Source organism: Cololabis saira, chromosome 13, assembly GCF_033807715.1.
Source record: "Cololabis saira isolate AMF1-May2022 chromosome 13, fColSai1.1, whole genome shotgun sequence".
NCBI lineage: Eukaryota > Metazoa > Chordata > Actinopteri > Beloniformes > Belonidae > Cololabis > Cololabis saira.
In genome coordinates this window covers 47,230,073-47,251,220 of record NC_084599.1, presented here as the reverse complement: position 1 = coordinate 47,251,220, position 21,148 = coordinate 47,230,073, and the positions used below count along the sequence as shown (strand labels likewise).

General features: G+C 48.9%; 1 protein-coding gene across 6 annotated transcripts; it reads right to left on the bottom strand.

Annotated features, from left to right (window-relative positions):
• Positions 1-674: 674 nt before the first annotated feature.
• LOC133457944 (NAD-dependent protein deacylase sirtuin-5, mitochondrial-like) lies at positions 675-17,994 on the bottom strand. Of its 6 annotated transcripts, none has more exons than XM_061737332.1 (9): positions 17,829-17,922; positions 15,648-15,754; positions 15,399-15,532; positions 11,396-11,621; positions 9,471-9,558; positions 8,394-8,447; positions 7,776-7,893; positions 6,401-6,516; positions 675-936 (listed from the first exon to the last, which is right to left on the bottom strand). In XM_061737332.1, the coding sequence occupies exons 2-9, from the start codon at positions 15,745-15,747 to the stop codon at positions 882-884; spliced, it is 891 nt and encodes a 296-aa protein (XP_061593316.1). In that variant the 5' UTR covers positions 15,748-15,754; positions 17,829-17,922; the 3' UTR covers positions 675-881. The 6 variants fall into 6 exon arrangements, with proteins under 6 accessions (XP_061593316.1, XP_061593319.1, XP_061593318.1 ...); XM_061737335.1 differs by having other exon boundaries at positions 17,851-17,904; XM_061737334.1 differs by having other exon boundaries at positions 17,840-17,900.
• Positions 17,995-21,148: the final 3,154 nt, after the last annotated feature.

The window sequence follows — 21,148 nt, the reverse complement described above, 5'->3', positions numbered from 1 at the left end:
TCAGTTCAGGATCGTCAACCGAGCAGAAATCTGAGATGGTGGTTCTGGTGGTTCTGGTGGATCCAGCTGAACTGATCCAGCGGACTGGGGGGTCCGGTCCTCATTGGGGGGTCCGGTCCTGGGGGGTCCAGACCTCGGGGGGGGGTCCGGTCCTGGGGGGTCCAGACCTCGGGGGGGGGTCCGGTCCTGGGGGTCCGGTCCTCATTGGGGGGTCCGGTCCTGGGGGGTCCAGACCTCGGGGGGGGGGGTGGGCGGTCCGGTCCTCAGGGGGGGTCCGGTCCTCAGGGGGGGTCCGGTCCTCAGGGGGGGTCCGGTCCTAAGGGGGGGGTCCGGTCCTAAGGGGGGGGTCCGGTCCTGGGGGTCCGGTCCTCAGGGGGGGGTCCGGTCCTAAGGGGGGGGTCCGGTCCTAAGGGGGGGGGTCCGGTCCTGGGGGTCCGGTCCTCAGGGGGGGGTCCGGTCCTAAGGGGGGGGGTCCGGTCCTGGGGGTCCGGTCCTCAGGGGGGGGTCCGGTCCTAAGGGGGGGGTCCGGTCCTAAGGGGGGGGTCCGGTCCTAAGGGGGGGGGTCCGGTCCTGGGGGGTCCAGACCTCGGGGGGGGGTGGGCGGTCCGGTCCTCAGGGGGGGTCCGGTCCTCAGGGGGGGTCCGGTCCTAAGGGGGGGGTCCGGTCCTAAGGGGGGGGTCCGGTCCTGGGGGTCCGGTCCTCAGGGGGGGGTCCGGTCCTAAGGGGGGGGTCCGGTCCTAAGGGGGGGGGGTCCGGTCCTGGGGGGTCCAGACCTCGGGGGGGGGTGGGCGGTCCGGTCCTGGGGGGTCCGGTCCTGGGGGGGTCCGGTCCTCAGGAGGGGGGGGGGGGGGGAGTCCGGTCCTCATTGGGGGGTCCGGTCCTCAGGCCTCCAGCGCCGGCGGCAGCGTGGAGCCGCACGGGCCCTGGAAGTGGAACCTGCAGAGAAACCAGTTGGAAGTTCAGGTCCTGCTGCACCTCCACGTTGAAATCTATTTAAAACTAGTTCTACTGATCAATAGTCGACCTTTCTATTCATGCTGATCAATAGTCGACCTTTCTATTTATGCTGATCAATAGTCGACCTTTCTATTTATGCTGATCAATAGTCGACCTTTCTATTTATGCTGATCAATAGTCGACCTTTCTATTTATGCTGATCAATAGTCAATACCTTTCTATTCATGCTGATCAATAGTCGACCTTTCTATTTATGCTGATCAATAGTCGACCTTTCTATTTATGCTGATCAATAGTCAATACCTTTCTATTCATGCTGATCAATAGTCGACCTTTCTATTTATGCTGATCAATAGTCGACCTTTCTATTTATGCTGATCAATAGTCGACCTTTCTATTTATGCTGATCAATAGTCGACCTTTCTATTTATGCTGATCAATAGTCGACCTTTCTATTTATGCTGATCAATAGTCGACCTTTCTATTTATGCTGATCAATAGTCGACCTTTCTATTTATGCTGATCAATAGTCTACCTTTCTATTTATGCTGATCAATAGTCTACCTTTCTATTTATGCTGATCAATAGTCAACCTTTCTATTTATGCTGATCAATAGTCTACCTTTCTATTTATGCTGATCAATAGTCAACCTTTCTATTCATGCTGATCAATAGTCTACCTTTCTATTTATGCTGATCAATAGTCTACCTTTCTATTTATGCTGATCAATAGTCAACCTTTCTATTTATGCTGATCAATAGTCTACCTTTCTATTTATGCTGATCAATAGTTTACCTTTCTATTTATGCTGATCAATAGTTTACCTTTCTATTTATGCTGATCAATAGTTTACCTTTCTATTTATGCTGATCAATAGTCAATACCTTTCTATTCATACCTGAAGGAACGGGGTCGTACCTGAAGGAACGGGGACGTACCTGAAGGAACGGGGTGGTACCTGAAGGAACGGGGACGTACCTGAAGGAACGGGGTCGTACCTGAAGGAACGGGGACGTACCTGAAGGAACGGGGTCGTACCTGAAGGAACGGGGTCGTACCTGAAGGAACGGGGGACATACCTGAAGGAACGGGGTCGTACCTGAAGGAACGGGGTCGTACCTGAAGGAACGGGGTCGTACCTGAAGGAACGGGGACGTACCTGAAGGAACGGGGTCGTACCTGAAGGAACGGGGTCGTACCTGAAGGAACGGGGTCGTACCTGAAGGAACGGGGTCGTACCTGAAGGAACGGGGACGTACCTGAAGGAACGGGGTCGTACCTGAAGGAACGGGGTCGTACCTGAAGGAACGGGGTCGTACCTGAAGGAACGGGGACGTACCTGAAGGAACGGGGTCGTACCTGAAGGAACGGGGTCGTACCTGAAGGAACGGGGTCGTACCTGAAGGAACGGGGACGTACCTGAAGGAACGGGGTCGTACCTGAAGGAACGGGGTCGTACCTGAAGGAACGGGGTCGTACCTGAAGGAACGGGGTCGTACCTCAAGGAACGGGGTCGTACCTCAAGGAACGGGGACGTACCTGAAGGAACGGGGTCGTACCTGAAGGTACGGGGACGTACCTGAAGGAACGGGGTCGTACCTGAAGGACGGGGGACGTACCTGAAGGAACCGGGTCGTACCTGAAGGAACGGGGTCGTACCTCAAGGAACGGGGATGTACCTGAAGGAACGGGGTCGTACCTGAAGGAACGGGGTCGTACCTGAAGGAAAGTGGTCGTACCTGAAGGAAAGGGGTTGTACCTGAAGGAACGGGGTCGTACCTGAAGGAACGGGGTCGTACCTGAAGGAACGGGGTCGTACCTGAAGGAACGGGGTCGTACCTGAAGGAACGGGGACGTACCTGAAAGAACGACGTACCTGAAGGAACGGGGACGTAATTGAAGGAACGGGGACGTACCTGAAGGAACGGGGTCGTACCTGAAGGAACAGGGTCGTACCTGAAGGAACGGGGTCGTACCTGAAGGAACGGGGATGTACCAGAAGGAACGGGGTGGTACCTGAAGGAACGGGGTCGTACCTGAAGGAACGGGGTCGTACCTGAAGGAACGGGGTCGTACCTTAAGGAACGGGGTCGTACCTGAAGGAACGGGGTCGTACCTGAAGGAACGGGGTCTTACTTGAAGGAACGGGGTCGTACCTGAAGGAACGGGGTCGTACCTGAAGGAACGGGGTCGTACCTGAAGGAACGGGGACGTACCTGAAGGAACGGGGTCGTACCTGAAGGAACGGGGTCGTACCTGAAGGAACGGGGACGTACCTGAAGGAACGGGGTCGTACCTGAAGGAACGGGGTCGTACCTGAAGGAACGGGGTCGTACCTGAAGGACGGGGGTCGTACCTGAAGGAACGGGGTCGTACCTGAAGGAACCGGGACGTACCTGAAGGAACGGGGTCGTACCTGAAGGAACGGGGACGTACCTGAAGGAACGGGGTCGTACCTGAAAAAACAACGTTGTACCTGAAGGTACGGGGACGTAATTGAAGGAACAGGGTCGTACCTGAAGGAACGGGGTCGTACCTGAAGGAACGGGGTCGTATCTGAAGGAATGGGGTCGTACCTGAAGGAACGGGGTCGTATCTGAAGGAACGGGGTTGTACCTAAATGGGGACATACCTGAAGGAACGGGGACGTACCTGAAGGAACGGGGTCGTATCTGAAGGAACGGGGTTGTACCTAAATGGGGACATACCTGAAGGAACGGGGTCGTACCTGAAGGAACGGGGTCGTACATGAAGGAACGGGGTCGTACCTGAAGGAACGGGGACGTAATTGAAGGAACAGGGTCGTACCTGAAGGAACGGGGTCGTACCTGAAGGAACGGGGTCGTACCTGAAGGAACGGGGTCGTACCTGAAGGAACGGAGACGTACCTGAAAGAACGGAGACGTACCTGAAAGAACGACGTTGTACCTGAAGGAACGGGGACGTAATTGAAGGAACGGGGTCGTACCTGAAGGAACGGGGTCGTACCTGAAGGAACGGGGTCGTACCTGAAGGAACGGGGTCGTACCTGAAGGAACGGGGTCGTACATGAAGGAACGGGGTCGTACCTGAAGGAACGGGGTCGTACATGAAGGAACGGGGTCGTACCTGAAGGAACGGGGTCGTACCTGAAGGTACAGGGTCGTACCTGAAGGAACGGGGTCGTACCTGAAGGAACGGGGACGTACCTGAAGGAACGGGGTCGTACCTGAAGGAACGGGGTCGTACCTGAAAGAACGACGTTGTACCTGAAGGAACGGGGACGTAATTGAAGGAACGGGGTCGTACCTGAAGGAACGGGGTCGTACCTGAAGGAACCGGGACGTACCTGAAGGAAAGGGGTCGTACCTGAAGGAACGGGGACGTACCTGAAGGAACGGGGTCGTATCTGAAGGAACGGGGTTGTACCTAAATGGGGACATACCTGAAGGAACGGGGTCGTACCTGAAGGAACGGGGTCGTACATGAAGGAACGGGGTCGTACCTGAAGGAACGGGGACGTAATTGAAGGAACAGGGTCGTACCTGAAGGAACGGGGTCGTACCTGAAGGAATGGGGTCGTACCTGAAGGAACGGGGTCGTACCTGAAGGAACGGGGTCGTACCTGAAGGAACGGGGTCGTACCTGAAGGAACGGAGACGTACCTGAAAGAACGGAGACGTACCTGAAAGAACGACGTTGTACCTGAAGGAACGGGGACGTAATTGAAGGAACGGGGTCGTACCTGAAGGAACGGGGTCGTACCTGAAGGAACGGGGTCGTACCTGAAGGAACGGGGTCGTACATGAAGGAACGGGGTCGTACCTGAAGGAACGGGGTCGTACCTGAAGGAACGGGGTCGTACCTGAAGGAACGGGGACGTACCTGAAGGAACGGGGTCGTACCTGAAGGACGGGGGTCGTACCTGAAGGAACGGGGTCGTACCTGAAGGAACGGGGTCGTACATGAAGGAACGGGGTCGTACCTGAAGGAACGGGGTCGTACCTGAAGGTACGGGGTCGTACCTGAAGGAACGGGGTCGTACCTGAAGGAACGGGGTCGTACCTGAAAGAACGACGTTGTACCTGAAGGAACAGGGACGTAATTGAAGGAACGGGGACATACCTGAAGGAACGGGGTCGTACCTGAAGGAACGGGGTCGTACCTGAAGGAACGGGGTCGTACCTGAAGGAACGGGGTCGTACCTGAAGGAACGGGGTCGTACCTGAAGGAACGGGGACGTACCTGAAGGAACGGGGTCGTACCTGAAGGAACGGGGTCGTACCTGAAGGAACGGGGTCGTACCTGAAAGAACGACGTTGTACCTGAAGGAACGGGGTCGTACCTGAAGGAACGGGGTCGTACCTGAAGGAACGGGGTCGTACCTGAAGGAACGGGGACGTACCTGAAGGAACGGGGTCGTACCTGAAGGAACGGAGACGTACCTGAAAGAACGGAGACGTACCTGAAAGAACGACGTTGTACCTGAAGGAACGGGGACGTAATTGAAGGAACGGGGTCGTACCTGAAGGAACGGGGTCGTACCTGAAGGAACGGGGTCGTACCTGAAGGAACGGGGTCGTACCTGAAGGAACGGGGTCGTACCTGAAGGACGGGGGTCGTACCTGAAGGAACGGGGTCGTACCTGAAGGACGGGGGTCGTACCTGAAGGAACGGGGTCGTACCTGAAGGAACGGGGACGTACCTGAAGGAACGGGGTCGTACCTGAAGGTACGGGGTCGTACCTGAAGGTACGGGGTCGTACCTGAAGGAACGGGGTCGTACCTGAAGGAACGGGGTCGTACCTGAAGGAACGGGGTCGTACCTGAAGGAACGGGGACGTACCTGAAGGAACCGGGACGTACCTGAAGGAACGGGGTCGTACCTGAAGGAACGGGGACGTACCTGAAGGAACGGGGTCGTACCTGAAAAAACAACGTTGTACCTGAAGGTACGGGGACGTAATTGAAGGAACAGGGTCGTACCTGAAGGAACGGGGTCGTACCTGAAGGAACGGGGTCGTATCTGAAGGAACGGGGTCGTACCTGAAGGAACGGGGTCGTATCTGAAGGAACGGGGTTGTACCTAAATGGGGACATACCTGAAGGAACGGGGTCGTACCTGAAGGAACGGGGACGTACCTGAAGGAACGGGGACGTACCTGAAAAAACAACGTTGTACCTGAAGGTACGGGGACGTAATTGAAGGAACAGGGTCGTACCTGAAGGAACGGGGACATACCTGAAGGAACGGGGTCGTACCTGAAGGAACGGGGACGTACCTGAAGGAACGGGGACTTACCTGAAGGAACGGGGTCGGGGTCGTATCTGAAGGAACGGGGTCGTACCTGAAGGAACGGGGTCGTATCTGAAGGAACGGGGTTGTACCTAAATGGGGACATACCTGAAGGAACGGGGTCGTACCTGAAGGAACGGGGTCGTACCTGAAGGAACCGGGACATACCTGAACCTCATGGTGGCCGGCGTGTCCTCCATGTTGAACTCGGCTACAGGAATTCCTCTGGCGGCCACCTGGGGGGCAAACATGGCCGCCGGGTAAACCACGGAGGAGGTTCCCACCTGGGGAGAGAGAGGAGAGGTCAAAGGTCAGGGAGGCGGGTAAACCACGGTCAAGGAGATAATAATAATGATAATGAAAGCTGCAAGCAGCGATGAACGGGCCTTCACGCGTGTAATTTTCACCAATAAAGATCAAGGACTCAAAACCGAGTCCGATGACAACATCACGAGTCTTTATGTCAAACCATTCAAGAGTTATGGCAGAAAGTAGGATCTATGAAATATCGACCAATCAGAAGAAGGGGCGGGGCTAATTTGCACGAATTATGGTCAAGGACTCAAAACTAAGTCCGATGACTCCACCATGACTCTTTACGTCAAACCATTCAAAAGTTATGGCAGAAAATAGGAAATATCAGATATCGACCAATCAGCTACTAGTATCACTTCCTGTTTAACGTTGAAGTTTGACGCGGCGCCGCGGCCACGCCATTTCATGACGATCCGGCTAGGAGCAGTTTGTTAAAGTACGACACCTGAAAATGGCATAAATTGCGACAAAATTACAGGATTAATTGAAAATGTCAAACCGTATTGTGGGGCTTGAGGAACAAAGTATTCTAGGGGGCGCTGTTGAGCCGTTAGGCCACGCCCATTAATGCAAACCATGAAATATCAAATTTATCACCAGGCCTGGCTTGGTGAAAAGTTTTGTGACTTTTGGGGCACGTTTAGGGGGAAAAAGACACTAATTTCATCGGAAAATAATACAATAGGCCGTCAGTGTCAGTGTGAAGGCCATAATAATACATTTTATTTGTAAAGCACTTTTCATAAAATAATCTCTTAACGGGATTTTAACGGGATCTTATGTCTATATGTGTGTGTATGTGTTGCAGGTGTGTATATATATATGTGTGTGTGTGTGTGTGTGTGTGTGTGTGTGTGTGTGTGTGTGTGTGTGTGTGTGTGTGTGTGTGTGTGTGTGTTTTCTCACCACCAGACAGAGGTCACAGCCGTCCAGAACCTTCTCCACCCGGTTGGCTGTGTGTGTGTGTGTGTGTGTGTGTGTGTGTGTGTGTGTGTGTGTGTGTGTGTGTGTATACGTGTGTGTATGTGTGTGTTGCAGGTGTGTATATTTACGTGTGTGTGTGTATATATGTGTGTGTGTGTATGTTGTCACGACGACCCTCACCACCAGGCACCACAGCCGTCCGGAACTTTCTCCACCCGGGTGGATATGTGTGTGTGTGTGTGTTGCAGGTGTGTATATTTACGTGTGTGTGTGTGTATATATGTGTGTGTGTGTGTTGTCTCACCACCAGGCAGAGGTCACAGCCGTCCAGAACTTTCTCCACTCGGGTCAGAACGTCAGAATCCAGAGTTTCTCCAAACCAGACGACGGCTGGTCTGAGGAGACCGTTGCAGCCGGAACACCTGGAACAGACACACATGTAGATAAATACACACCTGGAACACCTGAATACACACATATATATACACACACACACACACACACACACACATGTATACGGCTGGTCTGAGGAGACCGTTGCAGCCGGAACACCTGGATACACACATGTAGATAAATACACACCTGGAACAGACACATACACACACATATACATTCATATATATATACACATGTATACAGCTGGTCTGAGGAGACCGTTGCAGCCGGGCCTGGAACACCTGGAACAGACACATACACACACATATACATTCATATATATATACACATGTATACAGCTGGTCTGAGGAGGCCGTTGCAGCCGGGCCTGGAACACCTGAATACGCACATACACACACCTGGAACACCTGGAACAGACTATAGAATACAGAATATAAATACACACACACACACACACACACACACACACACACACACACACACACACACACACACGTATATATTTATATATATATTATAATTTTACCGCGGCAGCTGATCCACAGGAATCTGGGCGTCATGAGTGTCTGGATCTGGAGCCCTGAGGAGACAGTTATTGATCTTCATTGATCTTTATTGATATTTATTGATCTTTATTGATATTTATTAATATTCATGAGTGTCTGAGGAGACAGTTATTGATCTTCATTGATCTTTATTGATATTTATTGATCTTTATTGATATTTATTAATATTCATGAGTGTCTGAGGAGACAGTTATTGATCTTTGTTGATATTTACTTATCTTTATTGATATTTACTGATCATTATTGATCTTTATTGATATTCATGAGTGTCTGAGGAGACAGTTATTGATCTTTATTGATATTTACTGATCTTTATTGATATTTACTGATCATTATTGATCTTTATTGATATTCATGAGTATCTGAGGAGACAGTTATTGATCTTTATTGATCTTTATTGATATTTAATGATCTTAATTGATATTTATTGATATTCATGAGTGTCTGGATCTGGACAGTTAGGCATGTTGAGCTCAAACGTCTGTGATCAATACCTGTTACAATCAGTTACCCAGCAGCCCCTGCTAGAGGGAACATTACCCAGCAGCCCCTGCTGCAGGAACATTACCCAGCAGCCCCTGCTGCAGGAACATTACCCAGTAGCCCCTGCTGCAGGAACATTACCCAGCAGCCCCTGCTAGAGGGAACATTACCCAGCAGCCTCTGCTGCAGGAACATTACCCAGCAGCCCCTGCTGCAGGAACATTACCCAGCAGCCCCTGCTGCAGGAACATTACCCAGCAGTCCCTGCTGCAGGAACATTACCCAGCAGTCCCTGCTGCAGGAACATTACTGAGCAGCCCCTGCTGCAGGAACATTACCCAGCAGCCCCTGCTGCAGGAACATTACCCAGCAGCCCCTGCTGCAGGAACATTACCCAGCAGCCCCTGCTGCAGGAACATTACCCAGCAGCCCTTGCTGCAGGAACATTACCCAGCAGCCCTTGCTGCAGGAACATTACCCAGCAGCCCTTGCTGCAGGAACATTACCCAGCAGCCCCTGCTGCAGGAACATTACCCAGAAGCCCCGGCTCTTACCCTTTGCCCTCCAGGGCGGGGCAGATGGGGCTGTTGTAGTTGGAGGTTTCCTGACCGCAGCTCATGCAGCGAGTTCTGAACAGACTTCCTGTTTAGAGAAGAATCAGAAGTAGAGGAGAGAGGAATCAGCATTAGAGGAGAGACAAATCAGCATTAGAGGAGAGAGGAATCAGCATTAGAGGAGAGAGGAATCAGCATTAGAGGAGAGAGGAATCAGCATTAGAGGAGAGAGGAATCAGCATTAGATGAATCAGCATTAGAGGAGAGAGGAATCAGCATTAGAGGAGAGAGGAATCAGCATTAGAGGAGAGAGGAATCAGCATTAGAGGAATCAGAGGAATCAGCATTAGAGGAATCAGAGGAATCAGCATTAGAGGAGAGAGGAATCAGCATTAGAGGAGAGAGGAATCAGCATTTAGAGGAGAGAGGAATCAGCATTTAGAGGAGAGAGGAATCAGCATTAGAAGAGAGAGGAATCAGCATTAGAGGAGAGAGGAATCAGCATTAGAGGAGAGAGGAATCAGCATTACAGGAATCAGAGGAATCAGCATTAGAGAAATCAGAGGAATGAGCATTTAGAGGAGAGAGGAATCAGCATTAGAGGAGAGAGGAATCAGCATTAGAGGAGAGAGGAATCAGCATTTAGAGGAAAGACGAATCAGCATTAGAGGAGAGAGGAATCAGCATTAGAGGAGAGAGGAATCAGCATTTAGAGGAGAGAGGAATCAGCATTAGAGGAGAGAGGAATCAGCATTAGAGGAGAGAGGAATCAGCATTAGAGGAGAGAGGAATCAGCATTAGAGGAGAGAGGAATCAGCATTAGAGGAGAGAGGAATCAGCATTTAGAGGAGAGACGGGAGACGGGCACGAGCCGGGAGACGGGCACGAGCCGGGAGACGGGCACGAGCCGGGAGACGGGCACGAGCCGGGAGACGGGCACGAGCCGGGCGACGACGGGCACGAGCCGGGAGACGGGCACGAGCCGGGAGACGGGCACGAGCCGGGAGACGGGCACGAGCCGGGAGACGAGCACGAGCCGGGAGACGGGCACGAGCCGGGCGACGACGGGCACGAGCTGGGAGACGAACACGAGCCGGGAGACGGGCACGAGCACGAGCCGGGAGACGGGCACGAGCCGGGCGACGACGGGCACGAGCCGGGCGACGACGGGCACGAGCTGGGAGACGAACACGAGCCGGGAGACGGGCATGAGCCGGGTGACGACGGGCACGAGCCGGGAGACGGGCACGAGCCGGGAGACGAGCACGAGCCGGGAGACGAGCACGAGCCGGGAGACGGGCACGAGCCGGGCGACGACGGGCACGAGCTGGGAGACGAACACGAGCCGGGAGACGGGCACGAGCACGAGCCGGGAGACGGGCACGAGCCGGGCGACGACGGGCACGAGCCGGGCGACGACGGGCACGAGCTGGGAGACGAACACGAGCCGGGAGACGGGCATGAGCCGGGTGACGACGGGCACGAGCCGGGAGACGAGCACGAGCCGGGAGACGAGCACGAGCCGGGAGACGGGCATGAGCCGGGTGACGACGGGCACGAGCCGGGAGACGAGCATGAGCTGGGAGACGAGCACGAGCCGGGAGACGGGCATGAGCCGGGCGACGAGCACGAGCACGAGCACGAGCCGGACGACGGGCACGAGCCGGGCGACGGGCACGAGCCGGGCGACGGGCACGAGCCGGGCGACGGGCACGAGCCGGACGACAGGCACGAGCCGGGCAACGAGCACGAGCCGGGAGACGAGCACGAGCCGGGCGACGAGCACGAGCCGGGAGACGGGCATGAGCCGGGAGACGGGCCCACCTCCTCCAGTAAACCCGTTAGCGGGTCGGTTCCTCACCGTGGATCTCCAGGATGTGTTCTGACCCGGCTAGCGGTGCTAGCTGGTACCAGTAAACCCTCACCGTGGATCTCCAGGACGTGTTCCGACCCGGCCCGGCGGTGCAGCTCGTCGATGTTCTGGGTGATCACCGTGACGCTCCGGCCCTGCCGGGCCAGCCGCTGCTCACACGCCGCGATGGCCCGGTGGGCGGCGTTGGGCTGCTTGGTTAGCATGACCTCGCGGCGGTGGTGGTAGAACTCCCAGACCCGGGACGGGTTCCGGGCAAAGGCCTCGGGGGTGGCTAGTTCCTGGAGAGAGAGAGAGAGAGAGAGAGAGACGTTAGCTAGCTAGCACTAGCCTCGGGGGTGGCTAGTTCCTGAGGGAGAGAGACGTTAGCTAGCTAGCACTAGCCTCGGGGGTGGCTAGTTTCTGGGGGAAAGACGTTAGCTAGCTAGCACTAGCCTCGGGGTGGCTAGTTCCTGGAAAGAGACGTTAGCTAGCTAGCACTAGCCTCGGGGGAGGCTAGTTCCTGGGGGAGAGAGACGTTAGCAGGGGGCGCTAGCTAGCACCAGGGACTAGCGGTGTAACGACACTAATCTCACGATAACGATACGATATTATAGCAGTATTTTTTAACAACCTTGAATGAGGAACATACGACTGGAAAAAATGGTCTTTTATTTGAAAGACACAAAATACAAAACAATGCTGTGTGTTTTCCCTATTGTTCCAGTTTGTAATGCTTTATAACTGTATATTTGTATTTATTTTTTATTTATTTTAATGTTTATTTGACAGGAACGATACAAACACATTGTCACAAAGAATGAAAAATGTGATGCATACAAGACGTCTAGCTTCAGCTAATTTGCAGTCTTTGTCCCTGGTCAGGCAAAAGAAGGATAAAAGATACTGAATATAAAATACAATAATACAAATACAGTGAATAATGCATAACACAGCTCCAAAATTTAGATTAAAAATTGCACAAGTTAAATAAATTAAACATTAGTAAAATACTGTACTGACAGTGACTTGAGAGAAGTTAATGTTTGCATTTCTGCTGCTGCTTAAGCCAATGATTAGCTTTGGCACTAAACATCCCTAATTCTGTTTGGGATTTTATTTCTGGTGGTAAAGAATTCCATAGGTGTGTACCATGGATCTATTAATAAAAACTGGTCGTCCCCCCCGGTCCAGGTCCTCAGAGATTGGGGGGGTGGTGTGTACCCAGCACTGAGAGGGAAGACTGACCAAATGTCCTGCATCTTCTAATTTTACCATTTTGGTTGCTCATGCTCCTTGTCATTGTCCCACAGTTGTCTGCTTTGATAAAGATCTGTGACATTGCTTGTGGGGCCAGTCCGCTGACACACTTAAAAACAACTTTCAAAAAAGAGGATTTTGTAAAGTTGGAAAAAGATAACAAATTATATTTCTTAATGATTTTACAGTGATGCCACTTTTGTGGCTTCTGATCTAAAATGTTTAAAGCTTGTTTGTGGAGTGAGAATAGAGGTGTTGTAGCTGTGCCAGTGGCCCCAGCAGTGATGCAGTAGGACATATGTGAAAGGACCAGAGCATGCAGGTAGAAATGAGCTGCCCTGAAGGAGAGACAGGACCTGGGGCCTCATCTATAAAGCTTGCTTGCGCAAAAAAAGCGCCTGAAAGTTGCGGAAGCCGTCATCTACGCAAAGGCTCGGATCTAAAAAGAAAAAACTAACCGAAAAATCTGCTTATCTTTACGGTAACCCTGACCCTCCCGTAAGAATTTACTTAAGACACGGGGAACTGGCGACGCAGGCTGTGAGGTGGAGAAATGAAGCCAGATTCATGTCATACTCTTAATAATGTCATCACACATCACAACATATATCAGACTTATAATAAAATAGCGCTGATCGTGTCCTCTGTGTGAAGCTCAGTCAGTCAGGACTCTGGTGCTGCTGGAGCTGCTGCAGCCTCCTCTTCACCCACCGCTTTAGGACAGAACAAATGAGGGGCGTTTAGGGAGCCCCACGGAGCCCCTAAAGGGACTCAGATTTTTTTTCATAAATATGAGTTTTACGCGCGCGTGAAACCTTTACGTGCGGGTGTTTAAGCCTAAATTAGGGTTCCGCGTTAAAACGACGCAGAGCCCACGGCGTAGGGTACGCGGCGACGCACACCTACGCCGTAGGCTCTGCATTGGTGACGCGGAACCATAAACCCGCCCTGAGCAGCTCTGAGGGGAGGGGGGAGAGGAGGAGGGGGAGCGGGGGTGAAGCGGGGCTGGGGGGCCGTTCTCTATTGCTTTCATACAGTGTCTTGATAATTTGCAATTTAAGGCTGAGCCTACCGTTAAACTGTAAATAGTGGGGGGGACAAAAACATGATTTTGAAAAGACGGGGGGACGTGTGCTGCCACTCACTCGCTTTATTTCATACTGTTTATATACTTATTCTAACTTTTACTGTGACCACAAAATAATATAGTTTTATTGTCCTCCACCTCATCCTAAACAGCTCGATCTCAGATCTCAGTGAAAGTCAGTGTCACGGTGGCTCGACACGTCTCATTCATTCTGACGCCAAACAGGCTGCAGGAAGCCACTGCGCATGCTCAGCAGCCTCATTCATATGCATTTATGGTATGAAGTGGGCGTGTAGAGGGCGGGATATGAGGCGGATTCAGCTGCGCAGCCTTCCAGCTGGACTGTGATTCATAAAGCATAAATGCGTGCAAGTCTGCGTGCACATGGTTTTATTGATCCGGATTTTTTTTTGCACCCGGCATTTTGGGCTTTTGGGTGTACGTGCACTTTTAGTATGACTCCTACGCAGTCCATTTTAAATGAGGCCCCTGATGAGTCTGAAACTATTTAGACTAGTTTTTACAGTTTTAGACAGCTTCTTTATATGTGCTTCAAATTTAAGTTGAGGATCTAAAGTTACACCTAAATATTTAAACTCATTTACCACTTAAGTTTTAAAGAGAAAGCCAGGCCAACCATTTTCTACAAACTGAACTAAAAGTAAATGTCAGGTTTGCATTATGATCTTCAGTTTCATACAAGTACAAATATTTAGACACAAACTGAATAGTTTCTCTCATGTATGATTTGACTTTTTTCTTTTCCAGAAATTTAACAACTAAAATGAAATAAATAAATAAAGTATGAAAAGTCCCAGACTCAAATGCAACATGACTGTTATTTACTGTTATTTAGCCACTTGCTCCACATATTCTATCCACAACTGGAATCCAAAACGCCGCCGGAGCGGTGACTTAAATATGGCTTTTTCTTCTATTGCTACGTTGTTTTCTGTTCTACTGGTAAATCCTACGCTACAAACTGAAACAACAAGCATTAGAAAAATGGGAGTGGGGGAGCAGATTAGCTCCCGCTAGCTCACAGCGCCCCCTGGTGGTGAAACTAAACCACTACATTGAAAAAGAAATCAGCGTCTGCTCGTATCGACTGGATACATTTGTCCCAATATCAGCTGCAGTTTGTCTCCTCCACGACTCGTATTGGACGGTTTTGTATCGATACATCGTTACACCGCTAGCCAGACGCACAAACATCTAGAGAAGAGACGAAAAGGAGACGTTTATCTGTTTAGTTATGAGTTAAACGATGGAATGACCTAACCTGGATTTACAAATGTAAAGCTCATTTTCAGTTTCCAAAAAAGAAATTTGTAGAACAATCTTTGAAAGCTACAAATGTTAATGTTTATTTGTTTTTGTATATTTTGTATTGGTTTTATATTGAAAGAATTCTGGAAAGCTTATTTTGGTATGTAGGACAGTTAATATAATAATATTAATATTAGTATCAGCACTAGTTTCTGCCTTAAACTCACTATCATTAATTATTATTATTATAATGTTTGTATTGATGTTTGTGTTGATAATGCTCGTAGTGTGACATGACTGAATGAAGAATTTCAAAATAAAACCTGATGTGACTGAATAAAGAATTTCAAAATAAAACATGATGTGACTGAATAAAGAATTTCAAAATAAAACATGATGTGACTGAATAAAGAATTTCAAAATAAAACCTGATGTGAGTGAATAAAGAATTTCAAAATAAAACCTGAGCCTGCCACTTCCTCCAGAATCCTCCGGCTCCTCTGAAAGTTGGAACTCCACTCTCGGCGCTGACGCCGGCACCGGTGAGGACGACGACGCTGCTGGACCTGGAGAGGATGTCCCTGAAGGAGGACAGGTCTGAGGAGACAGACGGAGACATGGGGACATGGAGGAGACATGGGACACTGAGGACACTGAGGACACGCTCATCAATACCAGTTATTGATCTGTGTTCCAGCAGCAGCTCCTGTACCTGAACTGGGCCGGGCCATGCTGAGGTTCTGTCCTCTGATCCGTCTCACCTGGACAGACAGGTGGACCGAGGCTCTGCAGGTGAACTGGTGAACAATCATCAGGTACCTGGTGGAGAAACATCCAGTTATCCTTAGCTCTGCATTATTATTAGACCTGATAGAGCCTTATGTTCCTGGCAGAGCTCCCCGCTCCCAGAGTTCAGGTTTACTCGTAGTTCCTAGAGTATCTAAATGTAGATTTGGAGGGCGGGCGTTCTGCTATCAGGCACCATTACTATGGAACCAACTTCCAATCTGGGTTAAGGAGGCTGACACCACCTCCACCTTTAAAACTAAACTTAAAACCTTTCTGTTTAGTAAAGCCTATAGTTAGTGTTTAGTAAACCTCTAGCTGGTGTTGGTAAATCTCTAGGTAGTGTAAACTCTAGTGTGTTAGAGTCAGTAGTCATAGTTGCAGCTATAGAACAAGACTATAATAGTTAGTCTCAAATATAGCTTTGCGGTAGATATGCTGCTATAGGCCTATGCTGCAGGGGGCACCGACATGATCCGCTGGGCGGTGCCTCTCACCCTTCTTCTCCTCTCCTCTTCCCTTCCTCTCTTCTCCATTTCCATTTTTATTTATTATAAGTATCTCATAGCTGTCGTTTTTGTCCATCGTTCCTGTAGTTTCTTGTGCTGGACCCCCTTTTCTTCTCTTTTTTCTCTTTTGTACATGGTGCAGCATCCTCTGCCGGTGGCGAAGAGCATCTCTGAATGCACAACACCGGATCCTGCAGGGGTCGAGCGTTCTATGCGTCTAGCGTCGCCGAGGTAACGCTTTTGACTGAGAAAAGTAATGCACGTCGTCGCAGGATGGAGACGCACATTTTCGTGCATGTACGTCAAACTGTATTGTGGGGCTTGAGGCACAAAGTTTTCTAGGGGGCGCTGTTGAGCCAGTTTGCCACGCCCATTAATGGAAACCATTAAATACCAAATTTATCACCAGGCCTGGCTTGGTGCAAAATTTGGGGACTTTTGGGTCACGTTTAGGGGGAAAAATAACCTAATTTCATCAGAAAAATAAAAACGACAATGAAAAAAATTCCTACAGATACAACAGATACAAATTAATTTGGTCTGCAGCATTAGCTGAACCTTAGGTCGTTTTTTAAAAGTTAATTTGTTTTGTGCGCGAGATAAAGAGGAGGTGAAGAGTTCCAGACATTATTGATCGATAGATAACTGAGTGTTGGAGTAGATTAGACACAGACCCTTTTTAGAAAAGTTTAGATCTTAAAAGAAAAGTGTTTCATCCTTTTCTTTTACAGTAAAAGTGTGTAAATATTACGGTGGAAGTTTGGGTGTAATCAAGGTAATGAAAGAAATATATGAATAAAACATATCTGCATCATTTCAAACTCAGAACTTCATTATCTTTCTGTTTCTAAACCGCATTCATTCATTTACCGTAAAGACTGAAATAAATGAGCAACTTTTATTCATTTACCGTAAAGACTGAAATAAATGAGCCGCCTTTATTCATTTACCGTAAAACCTTAAATAAAGGAGCAGCTTTCATTAATTTAACCATAAAGACTGAAATAAATGAGCCGCTTTTATTCTTTTACCGTAAAACCTGAAATAAATGAGCAGCTTTTATTCATTTACCGTAAAGACTGAAATAAATGAGCAGCTTTTATTCATTTACCGTAAAGACTGAAATAAATGAGCCGCTTTTATTCATTTACCGTAAAGACTGAAATAAATAAGCAACTTTTATTCATTTACCGTAAAACCTAAAATAAACGAGCCGCTTTTATTCATTTACCGTAAAGACTGAAATAAATGAGCCGCTTTTATTCATTTACCGTAAAGACTGAACTAGGAGCGCACATGAACTTTAGGAGCGGCTGATTTGACCGTAAATACGTCAATAAACGGCTGGACTGCAGAGTTTGAGTGTTTTTCTCCACAACACGGTTATAACAACACATTACAGTCCTGTCCAGAGACTAAAGGACCAATAAAAGGCTTTAACTGCTCTAGTGAAGTCTGTCCTGAGCTAAGTGGCTAAGCTAACAGCTGACCCGGAAACAGCTGGGAATAAACTGCTGTTTTACCGGTTAAAGCTGCTAAAGCTGCTAAAGCTGCTGGTATTACCTGCTCTTATCACCTGCTGCTCACCTGCTGCTCACCTGCTGCTCACCTGCTGCTCACCTGCTGCTCACCTGCTGCTCACCTGTCGGACCGATGTAGGGACGGAACTCCTGCTGCAGGAAATAAATATAAAAACCTGGAACTAAATATCTAAAAATACCTGGAACTTTTTATTTTTTTTCCTTCTTTATTGAACAAAATAAAACCACATAGAACAGAAATTAAACCTCTCGCAAGGATGAAAGTAAGTTAGTGGACATAATATGAGATGCTGTCAAATATACAGATTTATATTATTCTGTATATATATAGAGAGAAAAAATAAATAAAAAAATAAATAAACCTGCTGTTACTCACCTGAAAAATAATAAAAATACAAATAAATAAATAAATAAATAAACCTGCTGTTACTGACCTGAAAAAATAATAAATAAAAATAAAAATAAATAAATAAATAAACCTGCTGTTATTCACCTAAAAAAAATAAATAAATAACTAAACCTGCTGTTATAAATAAATAAATGACGGGGACGGGACTGGATCAGCCAATCAGCGCTCAGCGAGGAACGCGCTTCGGCCACGTGACCAGCAGAGGGCGCTGTTGCACCGAAACTAAACAGCTTTATCAAATGATTCAAAATTATTATTTATTATTATTATTATTATTATTATTATTATTATTATTATTATTATTATTATTATTATTATTATTATTATTATTATCATTATTATTATATTTTATACTGAGATGGCCTTGGTAATGTTTAAATACATCTTAAAGCAGTTATATAAAGCGTGTATGAATAAAAAGATATTATTATATTAAAGGTCATTTCAATACTTGGTATTTTAGAAGTTACTCTGCTGCTTCAATTTACTTCTTGGTTTTGTTGTTCTGGATTCCAGTGATTTATTTAGTGAAATGTCCTTGTGCTGTATAATATTATCTGATGTTAATTACTTGTACAGCACAATCTCTTCCACCAGGGGGCAGCAGAGAACCGGCAGGATCGTAAAAACTCACCACAAAACTGATGATGAACAAACTAAATGTTGTCGGATTCTTTATCAGAACTCCAAACCGACTTTAAATAAACCTTTATTTCCAGAGTGTTCTGGTTATTGAGTTTATCTGTGAAATCCAGACGTGACGGGACAGAACGGGACATTTCTGTTACTGCTGTTTCTCTTTTGTGTTTATTGTAAAGATTCACCTAAAATTAGTAATATTATCTTGGCAAAGCAAGGCAAGTTTATCTGTGTATTACAATTCAACACAAGGTCAGTCATTTACATCAACATTAAAAGCGGCAAGACAAAAATAAATAAATACAATGAAATAAAATGATAAGAAGAGAGGTAAAATAATAAAAAGTTGTTAGTCAGTAAGTAGATCCAGCAGATTCATCTCATTCTAATGGTAATAATTACGTTTATATACGGTGAAAACGTACAAAGACCGGGTCAAATACAGGATTACTAAAGTAATCTGGAATTAAACCAGTTTGACAATTCTATGCCCCATTCCTGTTTCCAGGTCTTATTTCACACATTTTGAATATTACAACGTGACTTAAATTAGCTGTCATCTCTGTACAGTATCAGAAATACCGGTGAATTAAACAAGACTTGACTCTTTACCTTAATGTGCTTATTTTGTCTGTGCTTATTTTTCCTAACAAAATGGAAGGTTTGGAGCGCTGAAGAAGAAAACCAGGTTTGGGAAATGAAGTCTGATTAAGTCTTTCATTTCATTTGGACTCCAGTCCCTCCAGCGTTCACTTACAGAAACTCAAACTAAAACTAAAACCAGATCCAGACCAGCCGGGTCTCACCGGGTCTCACCAGGTCTCACCGGGTCTCACCGGGTCTCACCGGGTCTCACCTGGTCTCACCGGGTCTCAGCGGGTCTCACCGGGTCTCACCGGGTCTCAGCGGGTCTCACCGGGTCTCAGCGGGTCTCAGCGGGTCTCAGCGGGTCTCACCGGGTCTCACCGGGTCTCACCGGGTCTCACCGGGTCTCACCGGGTCTCACCGGGTCTCACCGGGTCTCAGCGGGTCTCACCGGGTCTCACCGGGTCTCAGCGGGTCTCACCGGGTCTCACCGGGTCTCACCGGGTCTCACCGGGTCTCACCGGGTCTCACCGGGTCTCAGCGGGTCTCAGCGGGTCTCACCGGGTCTCACCGGGTCTCAGCGGGTCTCACCGGGTCTCACCGGGTCTCAGCGGGTCTCACCGGGTCTCACCGGGTCTCACCGGGTCTCACCGGGTCTCACCGGGTCTCAGCGGGTCTCACCGGGTCTCACCGGGTCTCACCGGGTCTCACCGGGTCTCACCGGGTCTCACCTGGTCTCAGCGGGTCTCACCGGGTCTCACCGGGTCTCAGCGGGTCTCACCGGGTCTCACCGGGTCTCACCGGTCTCACCGGGTCTCAGCGGGTCTCACCGGGTCTCAGCGGGTCTCACTGGTCTCACCGGGTCTCACCGGGTCTCACCGGGTCGTTCCAACGCCGGATACACGGATACTCCCTCCACACTCACCCTGGTCCAACTTTACTCTGGTTACTCTGATTACTCTGATTACTCTGATCACTCTGATTACTCTGGTTACTCTGGTTACTCTGGTTACTCTGGTTACACTGGTTACTCTGGTTACTCTGGTTACACTGGTTACTCTGATTACTCTGGTTACTCTGATTACTCTGGTTACTCTGGTTACTCTGATTACTCTGATTACTCTGGTTACTCTGATTACTCTGATTACTCTGGTTACTCTGATTACTCTGGTTACTCTGATTACTCTGGTTACTCTGATTACTCTGGTTACTCTGATTACTCTGGTTACTCTGGTTACTCTGATCACTCTGATTACTCTGATTACTCTGATTAGTCTGATTACTCTGGTTACTCTGATTACTCTGGTTACTCTGATTACTCTGGTTACTCTGGTTACTCTGATCACTCTGGTTACTCTGGTTACTCTGGTTACTCTGATTACTCTGATTACTCTGATCACTCTGGTTACTCTGATTACTCTGATTACTCTGGTTACTCTGATTACTCTGCTCTCCGTTACTGCTGCTGCTCACGTCATTGTGGTGTCACATTGAATTGAATGGAATTTAAATCTTTATTTCGAGCATAAAATAATTATAAAAGCAAAGAAGAAATGACACAAACCCTCCCTTCTTCCCTCCTCCTCCCTGACCCGCAGACAGCACAGGGTTAAAATCGATTACTGATTAATTACTGATGAATTCCCCCGGACTGTGACGTCACCTGAAACCAGCTGATCTCGGTCCGCGCTGCGTCTGTGACGTCACCGTGGGAGAGAAACACGAGCATGTGGATCTGAGTCCG

Bases quoted from the DNA above. Each gene is read 5' to 3' on its own strand.
- LOC133457944 (XM_061737330.1), bottom strand. From the start codon at position 15,747: ATGATTGTTCACCAGTTCACCTGCAGAGCCTCGGTCCACCTGTCTGTC. The intron at 11,622-15,398 runs GTTTTATTTTGA...CTCTCTCTCCAG, and splicing joins GGAGGAAGTGGCAGGCTCAG to GAACTAGCCACCCCCGAGGC. The intron at 9,559-11,395 runs GTGAGGGTTTAC...TTCTCTAAACAG, and splicing joins ACACGTCCTGGAGATCCACG to GAAGTCTGTTCAGAACTCGC.